The following is an 11,237-nucleotide window of genomic DNA, read 5'->3' as shown; positions in this document are numbered from 1 at the left end:
TTAGTAACATATTGGGGCTTTAAAATCATACTCAGCAATGCATTCCTTAAAATGTGGATTTCTATTGTGCCTGTTTATGGAGGCAAATGAGAAACTGAAATCAGCCCCCCAATTGTATAACATCCGACAATGTAATTGGGACTACAACGGTTCTATGGACACAGCTTTAATAAAACCTTTTATCAGTAAGCTGCACCATAAATGTGATTAACCCTCTTATTCAATACACCGTCCCAAAAATGAAAATGACATTAAAAAGTGAAACTATGAGCCATGATACCTCAAGGGCATGGCATAGCATGCAAAATTGCAGGAGGTGACCAAAGAAGAAGTTTTAGTAATAGCTTTTAATCTCAACTGGGACCTGTTCCAAGAACATGAGCATCTTGGATGACTTTCAGGCTCTATGTGATCTCTGGGGTATTAGCAACTCCTCATAATCATCAACTATCACCTGTTTGAAATTAGGCAATACAAGATTTAAACTACCATCCGAATGTTCATGTAGGAAAACAAAAGAGGAAATTGCAATACCTCATATCTATCGCCACCATAAGTGTACTCCACATACAACTGCTTGGGTTCTCCAGGACATGGATCACAGAAGCCCATAATGCCCGATTTCTTTACACCCTCGTGAAGCTGCAACAACAGAGAAGTAAATACATTGCCTTGCATTATGGGTTGCAATGAATGGCGAGTTCACTTTTACACTTGGCCTGAGTTTAGTTTGACATAAAGGTTCAGCTCTACAACAATCTACAGAGTGATAAAAATATAACAGCCATCAACAGCATACTAGAATTTCTGCTTTACTTTTTAGACCAACCTGAGAGCTATTGCTATTTATTAAATTCAAGGGTCCATTATCTAAAATATTTAGGAAGATTGTAAGTATGTAAAACATATAAGAGAAACATGGTAATTACAAGCCGTATTGAAGGTGATTGATTACATAATGTATACATCTTAGGATATTTTTTTTAGAAAATGGCTAAGTAATCTCTTGAAGCTATTAAGGATTTAAAATGGGATTTGGGATAACAGGAACCCCCTAACAAAATTTTTCACCTTTCATTTGTTTTTTCCTCCCCGTCTTTTTTTTTTCTTGTACAGCATCTCACATGTCTACATGCTAATGCAGATAGCAAATATATGTGATTACATGCACATGCAGGCTTTTAAAAAATTCTGTGAACAGCCGAAGCTTGTGACTGAATCAAACAAAGCCTTTGCTTATAAAGCTATGAAGCATGAAATAATCAATTTATTTAATGGGCATATATATATATATATATATATATATATATATATATATATATATATACTCAGACCAAAAGAGAACATGAAAGAAACATACCTTAAGTTGCCCAGAATCATTAACCAAAAAATTTAAGGGCAAAGTGACATCAACAACTTGTGAAGCTAATTGATCATCTCCTTCTCCTGGTTCATTCAAAGCTTTCCGATTACCATAAACTGCTTTGGTAATGACAAGTCCACCTGTTTCTAACTGTCTATTTCTCTTCCTATTGGCTACATTTTGTAACAACTGTTGGGCTTTCTCAGCTGCCACCCTTGCCTCTTGAACCTGCAAAAACATATATAAAATGTGAAAACCATAGGCCTTTTGGATGAGAATAACACACATGAACTACACATCTGAAAACCCTTTGGGGAAAAAAAGGAACGTACAATACATGACCAGGGCCCTCCCTTACTCAAATTTTCTGACATTCAGTCGGCATCCAAAATCATCAGATCAAAGAATTGTTTGTTAAATCAGAAATACTGCTCCAGATTTTCATTATATCACATAAACTGTTATAACCAAGGGGCCAGGAACAAGATTGCGTTTGAAGATGGTGTGCTGTCCTTGCAAAAGCTGAAAGCATTTTTTGTATATTTACTGAGGTCGGAGTCTAAATTGTTTATAAAAGATGGTCTGTCAATGCTAATTGATTTCATTGATTGGGTGGATTCCCGTTGAGGGAAGGATTGTTTTTTGTACATTTTGTTTGGACAGTTTTTTGTTTCAGCTGTTAGGGGGTGAGTCTCTCTTTCTTGTATTTCTTAAGTCAATATTTTAGCGTCTTACTGTAATACAATACTTTCACTTATCACAAAAAAAAAAAAAAAGGGGGGGGCCAGATATACTTCCATGCAATCCATACTGAACCCAAGTATACTACTACAATAACAATATACTAACATATTGACATGTCATGTATATATATAGTACACAATTATTGAAGCCTGGTGCATGTGGAGAGCTCCAAATAGGAGAAATTTTAGGGGATCAATCTTCTGATGCGGAAGATGAAAGTTTCTCTCTTTTCTTTCTTTCTTCATTTTTTTTTTCTCTGGATATATGGATGGCTGCAACTATGGGAATAGGAGGTGTTCTTCCATAGGCTCTTGACAGTCTGGGCTATCAGTGAGCTATAGGGGGTTGTCCTTTTTCATCTTTTCCTTGCTCTGTTTTGTAATGCATCTACTCCACATGTGGTAAAAAATTTTACTAACCAAAAAGAAGAAATTTCTCTCAGCTGTTGAGATTCATATGCTCTCATAAAACTATCATTTTTACTAATATTATTGCATTTCCACATTTCTATAGTTCATTTTTCCAATTCCATACATCATCTATTTTTTGTTTCCACAAGTGGTAACCATCTGCAGATGTGGCAAGTGAGGGAGATAATATATTGCATCCAAGTGGAAACCATGCTTTAAACTTGATTTGTTAAGGCAAATAGCATATCATTAGCTATCTCATGTTGCCAAACAGATAAAGCTAATCATGTTCAACCCATCCATGAAATTGCATCTTAGCTGAGGGAGGAAGTCCTGAAAACTACTCGTCTAAAATCCTTCAGTCGATATAGACATTCTTGTTTTCAGGAACAGGGGGAACTTTATCAAGGAGCATGATTATGGAATTATGTAATATATGAAAAGTATACAGCAACTTAAAAAAAAAAAGAGTCAAAGAGTCCTAATTACGAACTATTCTAATTAACAATCTAACAGCATTTGAAAATAAAAGCTATGTGAAGGAAGCTTATTGATAATAAAGGTATAGGCCTTCTTTAGGATATTTTGTTTGCTTCTGATTTGAGCAAAAATTTGAAGCTGAAGCTGAAGTCATCATTTTGATGGGGTAATCTTGAGATTATGAAAGTTCCTCTAAACATGACATATCTTCCCAAGCTAAGGGCCTCACAGTTTTGCTAAAATTATCCAAACAGAAGAAGCTCTCATTGAGCTTAAACTGTTTCCATTTCCAAGAAATCAACCCAAGCAGGTCTATAATAGTAGATTCATTTTAACACATTCTGATGCCAAAGATGATATTTGTGCTTAAATACGTTATACACCCTACTAATTGAATCATCAAATAACCATTGTATCTTCTATAAGTGGTTTCTTTTTTCCCTGACAGACCATCTTCTAGATGTGTCTGCATGCAAGCAATTGCCACACAGGGAAAACTGTCTCTAGAATTATGAGACAGGCAAATTATTATATTCCTTCAACAGCTTTTTTTTCCTTTTTTTTCATAAAAAAAAAAAATACAACAGACATCAACCACAGACGATCCACAACCATGGCAAACATAGGCACGTCAATACCTGCACCGAAGTTTTCTCTATATTCTCTAATTTCTTCTGCTTTTCCCGCCTAAGGTAGTATGGTTTGACAATAAATTTCTGCAAGCATCGATACAGAATCAGATAAAAACGCAAAAAAAAAAAAAAAAACTGTACTAGAAAGAAAATCAACTCAAATGCCTAATCCAAATTCTATTAAGTAATACTTTTATGTCATGCAAAATAAAAAGCAATTAAAAAAATTATCAGTTATGTCATTGACTAAATTTGACTTCAGAAGTTCAGAGCTACACTAGGACCTTGAATTTACACACCTTCATAGAAAATTGTGACTTCAGTACATGATAAGCCAGTGCTAAATGAGGAATATAGAGATGAAAACAACATGGCAGTGCCAGATGTAGGATTATCAGGCACCCAAAAGTGCAGGATTTTTTTCCTCAAACATTCTTCCCATCACATGGAAATAAGGCTAGACATGAGGAAAGTCTCCTTGGAACGGAAAATAATAATAATAATAATCTTCCATTTCACCCACTTTCAGGGTAAATTTGATACAAATATTAGGGTATTTTCTGCACATTAATGCTTCCTCCTAATAGCATCATATCATGTACAACATAGCTGACAAATCATAACAAAGATGGAATCCGCACTACCCACAAGTAATATTCGACAATCGATCTCAGCTTCAACTGAGTACAAATATATTTTCATAAGAATTAGCAACAAATAAATCCTTTCAGTAAGATCCTATTAATAGTCTTGTTTTATATGACAAGGAGTCTTCTAACAAAAAGAGTTATGAGATTTTGAAATTAATAAACAGAATCAGAATTCAGCATCAGTGATGACCTTGAGTAAAAAGTAAATTGATGTCGGAATCACAAAAGCACCAGTTGCAAACACAGTATCCAATTGCCTGGAAAGCAGAATCTGCAAATAACAGCCAATGAGCAATATAATAAAACAACAGAGGCATAACCCAAAGCAAAATTAACAGGATTGAGTTCTATATTATATTCCTCCAACAGCTCTACCAAACTACATTCATATAATCATCTGACTGAAACTTAGAGAAGACAAAAATGTTTTGACTTGAATTTTCTAAATTTAATATGAATTTTCTAATAGAAATGTTTCTCATATTTCTTTTTCTCTTTTTTCCCTGACATTTAATTTTAGTGCAATGTTTTTTTTTTATTATTATTTTTTTTCTTTTTCTGATAGAAAAAAAAAACCGTCCTCATACTAAAGCTTAAACATCTGCTTAAATCCAGACATTAACCTATCAAATTGATGCCATGAGTTCAATTGTTCAGAGTCCATTACCAAAGACCCATTTGGCAAGCTTTTTAGCCATCTGAAAGTAGTTTAAAGCATGTTAGTTACACTTTAAAGCATTTTAAGGTAGAAGACACTTGGGGTTTAGAAGCTTTTCTTTGTGAAGGTGAGGGCAAGATACTTCTGCAGAAGATGAAGCAGACCTTAAGGTTTTTTAATATATTGAATAGCAACCTTTTCTCTATTGAAAAAGGCATTTCAGTAGAAGTTACCTTGTGCCAGAAGGGCCTTAAATAGAATTACATAATTGCTTCAATGATGTTACATTCTTTTTTAGTCCTTTCTTGGTGATGAATTTTTATTTTTTTCAGAGCTTTTGTTTCGTAGATGCATAATCTCCAGAAGGTTTTCTGAGTTACATCTCATGTTTTCATCCACCTTGTTTTTCATTGTAAAGAAGATTTTATCCTAAGAAAAGATCATATATATGACTTCCACGACACAAGGAACTTGATATAAATTTTATAATATCCCTTGAGGCTTGGCTCAAGTAGCAAAGGGTTGGGGTAGGTTTATGGAAGTTTCCAGGCTCAAGTCCCAATGGGGACAAAAAAGAAAACAAAGAAAAAATTTACCTATATAGTATATATATACATATGTGGATTTATATCACAAGTTATATTATGCTCTAATGAAAAACTACAAATTGTTGACCACATGGCATTAAAAACTACAATAGAACTCGGGAATTAAGTTGAGGGGTTGAAGAACAGCTTCAACCAAATGAAGAATGGATTTCTAACCTACCAACCACACACAGAGGAGACTGTGTGTGGAGTGTCATCACATTTTTCTCCATAAAGATGTTGCTGTATCTGGGTGGAACCACTTCCTCAGCATAGTGAACTTAGATGGACTCCTCCATAGGGCATATCTACTTTCTTCTGTTGATGTTTCTCTCTGTTATGAAGGATTGCATGGAGTGGGTAGTGGAGGTGCTCCCTTTAGATTCCACTAGGTTTGTTTGGTTGAACTGAAATAAGCACTTCTTTGAGAACCTCTTTGGTTCAGAAAATATTATCATCAGGGAAGTTAGTGAGTCTGTTTCTTTTTGGGCCTCAAACCCCCCTAGTATGTTAAACGCATTCTTATGATTCCTATTCTAAGGGATTGAAGACCATTTCAATTACTTTCCTCATTGCCCCCATGCTTTGTGAGCACTGCACAGGTTATGTTTTGTATAACTAAGATCATAACTTATGTTTGGGTCACTTGAGCATAAGAGGGCCTCCCAATGGATGCTTCCAATTTGATTATTTTCATAGTTTACCAAACCTTTTGGAATGAAGAAAGCAAACATGATGGAATGTTGAGCTCCCTTGGTGGACTGATAGAATTATGAAAGAAAAGCTTCCCAAAGTCATCAATCAGGAGAAAATTTATGTACTATATTAGGTACGCCTAAAATAAATGAAATTCCATGAAAGTGAAAGGATAACATTACACTTACAGGAATAATTAGCTTTTGACCTCCACGATGAAATTCAATTTTCCAATAAATGCCCTACCAACAAATGAAGAATATGAGATGTAAACACATATTACTAACAGGGGAAGAAAATTACCAAGTACCAAATAGCCAATCAGTCTAATCCTTATGTAAAGTGAAGATGTGCTCATATGGATTTCAAAAAAGAAAAATTGAAAAAGGAGCTATAATTGCAAATATATAAAAAGGAAAATGTGGAGGGAACACTAAATCAAACCACAATATGGAATTCCTAACTTAGAGAATCAATTTTAAATTAAATAGTTCAAATGTAGATCCACAATAGTTTCAATATAAAGCACCATGAAGTAGTATATTGTTTACTTGAGATTCTTTGAGTGGAACTATTATAACCTAATATTTTTTTTTTGATAAGCAAGCAATATATAAATAAGAAAGGCAAAGAAGCCTCAAGGCATACAGGAAGTATACGAGGCTACCACCCCCTCAACAAAAAACAACACGACCCAAACCCTATTTGGAGGCTAACCACTCCAAGAAACCTAATAGGGAATTCGACTCCATATCAATGTACACTTTAGCCCAACCCCAAACACTGTATACAAACGAAGTTTTTAATTTCTGAAAAGCCAAAACTCCCCCCTTAAAGGCTAGCCTATTCCTTTCCTTCCAAATAGACCAGAAAATGAATAACGGGATGGATTTCCACACTTTTTTCCTTTTTCTCCCCACAAAAGAGTCTTTCCAACTACTAAGAACCTCCTTTACAGAATTTGGAAAGACCCACTATACACCACACAACGCAAGAATGATGTTCCACAACCCTTTTGCCACTGTACAATGTATTAGTATATGATTGATTGTTTCCTCTTCGCACCCACACAAAAAACACCGATTAGGTAAATGCCACCCTCTTCTCTGGAGCCTATCCAAAGTGAGGACCTTCCCCCAAGTAGCTTCCCAAGCAAAAAAAACAATTTTGGTTGGAACTTTGTCCACCCAAACATTGCTATGAGGAAATTCCGCTCCTTGAGTATTTGCCAACACGCTATACGCTTTCTTGACTTTAAACAGCCCGTCCTCACCTTTCTTCCAATACACCGAATCATCTTCCAAATTTACTCTATAATCCCTCAACACAACTAAGAGATTGCCCACCAAGCCCAACTCCTAGTCATTAGAGTCCCTTAACAACCTTAAATTCCACCCTCCTTGACCCACATTCTGGTCCCAACATTCCTCCACTGTGACATTCCTATGGGCAGCCATGGAGAAGAGATTCAGGAAGCCTTGGGACAGCACATTGTTACCGCACCAACGGTCAGTCCAAAACCTTATTTTGTTGCCTTTTCCCACCTTGAAAACCATATTTTCCCAACACCAAGTGGACTCCTTCAAAATCTCCTTCCAAACTCCAACTCCAAACACCCCATTTGCCTTCCTTGTCCTCCACCCAAACTCCTCTTGCCCATACTTAGCCTCAAGCACTTTTTTCCAAAGCTCCTCCTTAGCACGCGCATATCTCCAAATCCATTTGCCTAGGAGGGCTTTGTTCAAGATAGCAAGTTTCCTTAGACCCAACCCACCTTTTCCTTTATCCGCGCACACCACCTCCCATTGGACTAAGTGAACCTTGTTCCCTCCATTGGCTCCACCCCACAAAAAGTCTCTTTGAAGCTTTTCAATCCTTCTTGCCACTGTCTTAGGCATACGGAATACCGACATTTGATACAAGGGTATGCTGGACAGCGTACTCTTTATAAGAGTAATTCTCCCTCCTTTGGATAAATATTGACGTTTCCAAAGGGCAAGCCTTCGCCTCATTCTCTCCTCCACCCCATCCCATACGGAAGAGGCCCTATTTGGCGCCCCAAGGGGCAGCCCCAAATAAACAATAGGCAGCTGCCCCACCCTACACCCAATTTCAGCTGCCATTTCAAGTACCCCTTCCACCTCCCCTACCGGAATTACCATACTTTTGTCCAAATTAATCTTTAAACCTGAGGTTGCTTCGAACCAAAAGAGGATCCAGCTCAAGTGCAATAAAGCCTCTTTCTTTGCCTCGCAAAAAACAATTGTATCATCCGCAAACAGGAGATGAGTAATATTGACGGTCTGCTCTCTTCCTCTCCTTATCCTGCAGCCATGGATGAAACCCCCTTCAATGGCCCTTGTGATGAGCACACTTAGAACCTCCATTCCCATGACAAATAAGTAGGGGGAAAGAGGGTCCCCTTGCCTTAATCCTTTTGTACTTGAAAAAAACCCCGCTGGAACCCCGTTTACCAGCACTGAGTATTTGACAGTGGAGATACAACTCCACATCCATCCTATCCATTTTGATCCAAACCCCATCTTTTGCATGACCTTTAGCAAGAAATGTCAATTGATGCTATCATACGCCTTCTCAATGTCCAATTTACAAATTATACCTTTCTCTCCCCTTTTTTGCCAAGAGTCTATTGCCTCATTTGCGATTAAAGAACCGTCAAGGATTTGTCTCCCTTTGATGAAAGCATTCTGATAAAGAGAAATTACCTTTCCTATAACTTTTTTAAGCCTATTGGCCAGCACCTTAGCCAATAATTTATATAAACCTCCAAGCAAACTGATTGGCCTGTAGTCACCTAAGTCCTCCACCCCCCCTTTCTTCGGCAGCAGCACCAAAAAAGTATGATTCAGACTCTTAATGAATGAGTTCTGTTCATGGAACTCCTTGAAAAAACCCAAAATGTCCTCCTTGACAATCTCCCAACAGCTTTGCCAAAAAGCCACTGTGAATCCGTCCGGACCTGGGGCTTTGTCCCCATTCATCCCCATTAATGCTGCATGGATTTCAGTCTCAGAAAATGGAAGCTCAATGTCATTCGCTTCTGAGGGACTGATCTGTTTCAGCAAGAGACCCCTATGTCCGCCTTCCACCCCGAGTTTTCCGAGAGTAGCTGTTGATACGCATTTGCTATACCTTCCCTCATGTCTTGTTCCTCTGTGAACCTCACCCCATTTATCTTAATTTTAACCAGGGCATTGACTCTCCTACGGGCATTGGCCATGCGGTGAAAGAACCCCGTGTTCCTATCCCCTTCCCTTAACCATAGTTCCCTTGATAGTTGTCTCCAATGCACTTCTTCCATCGACACCCACTTTGCATAACTCTCCGTAGCTTCCTTTTTGTGACGCAGCTCCTCCTCTGTTAAATTTCTCTCTTCTTCCACTAAATCCCACCGCTCCACTTGCTGAAGAGCTTCAGCTTTGTTTTTCTCCAATCTTCCAAAAACCTCCTTATTCCATATTTTTAACCTATGTTTCAACCCCTTCATCTTAGTCGCTAATCTGTAGCTCGGCCTGCCTCTAACCACTATTCCTTGCCACCACCCCTCTATCAGCTCTTTGAACCCTTCAGCTTTGAGCCACATATTTTCGAATTTGAAGGGGGACGGGCCTCTCCTTATCCCTCCACCCTCTAGCAGAATCGGGAAATGATCCGATGTTGGGCGAGGCAATCTTCTTTGATGAACCCTACTGTATTGGTCTAGCCAACTAGGAGTCGCTAGAAATCTATCCAGCCTGGCCCACGATTGATTATTGAGCCCCCCGCTCCAAGTGAAAGAACCCCCTTGCAATGGGATATCAACTAGCCCTAGGTCGTCTATAATCTGGGCAAACCTCCTCATAGCTGAAGTAATCCTCCCAGTTCTACTTCTTTCAGCTTGGTACAATGTTGTATTGAAATCTCCTCCTAAACACCACGGCTCCTCCCATAGACCTCTGATTGCCCCAAGCTCCTCCCATAAGCACTCCCTATCTTCTCTGGAGAAAGGCCCATAAACCCCCGTGAAGACCCAGATTGCACCATCTCCCTCATTCCTGAATCTACAGGAGATGGAAAATTGACCCTCTTCCACCCCCACCATCTCCAACGATCGTTTGTCCCAACAAATCAAGACACCTCCTGTCGTCCCCATAGCATTCAAAACCTTCCAATCAAGAAATCTCCCCGGCCCTAAGCTCCTCACCACCTCTTCAGACATCACTTGCACCTTCGTCTCTTGAATACAGAACAAATCCACCTTTTGGTTTCTGATAACTGACTTGATAATTCTCCTCTTGGAACTATCATTCACACCCCTCACATTCCAACTCAAAATTCTTAAAGTCATTGGAAACTTGCATTCTGGTTCCCTCTACCCTGAATAGGGCCTTTCTTCTTAGATTCCCCCTCATAGTTAATAGAGCGCTCCAGTCTCTTAAGCTCCCTTTCAAACCTTGAAGACTCCAACAGACCTTTACCTACAATCTTTTCCTTTCTTTTTCTGATTTTGCCCAAGAAGCTCAGTATTTCCTTCTCCAGGCCTTCCGTAGAAAAACCTAAAAAGTGACTGAATTTAATCAGGCTACTCTCCTCCCAGTTCAACTAATATGAGATTATTATAAGGATTGTTTGATAGCTAGGTTAAAAGTAGTTTTTTTTTTTTTTTTTCTGATAAGTCAAGAGAGTATTATATGAAAGAAGCCAAAAGAAGTGCACCAAAGTACACAAAAAGTATACAAGAATCACACAAAGGCACAACCAAAAGAATAGAAGGCTACAAAAAACTTTGTCCACCCTCAATAAGAACCCAACCAATCAACACAGTCAATCAAAGAGAAAGGCCATCATCTATAAACATCTTAGTCCATGACCAAAGATTACAAAGAAAAGTGTATTTCAGCCTTTAGTTAGAATTCTCGTTAATTTCAAACGATTTTCTGTTCCTTTCCTTTCAAAGCATCCAAAAAATGCATAAGGGATCCACTTGTCATGCCTTTTTTCTTTCATTTCCCACAAA

At 38.1% G+C, this 11,237-nt stretch overlaps 1 protein-coding gene across 1 annotated transcript in view; it reads right to left on the bottom strand.

Annotated features, from left to right (window-relative positions):
* Positions 1–40: 40 nt before the first annotated feature.
* LOC117927874 (chaperone protein dnaJ 13) overlaps positions 41–11,237 on the bottom strand; it is a 35,769-nt gene continuing 24,572 nt past the window's right edge. The window contains exons 8-13 of the mRNA XM_034847599.1: positions 6,409–6,462; positions 4,470–4,550; positions 3,636–3,713; positions 1,361–1,591; positions 535–642; positions 41–454 (exon numbers count right to left, since the gene is read on the bottom strand). Coding sequence (XP_034703490.1) covers positions 398–454; positions 535–642; positions 1,361–1,591; positions 3,636–3,713; positions 4,470–4,550; positions 6,409–6,462 — 609 coding nt within the window. The 3' untranslated portion in view covers positions 41–397. The remainder of the gene's footprint in view (positions 455–534; positions 643–1,360; positions 1,592–3,635; positions 3,714–4,469; positions 4,551–6,408; positions 6,463–11,237) is intronic.

Source organism: Vitis riparia, chromosome 2 (genome assembly GCF_004353265.1).
Source record: "Vitis riparia cultivar Riparia Gloire de Montpellier isolate 1030 chromosome 2, EGFV_Vit.rip_1.0, whole genome shotgun sequence".
NCBI lineage: Eukaryota > Viridiplantae > Streptophyta > Magnoliopsida > Vitales > Vitaceae > Vitis > Vitis riparia.
Note: the sequence above shows the minus strand (reverse complement) of the source record. Positions and strands in the feature narration are given on the sequence as shown.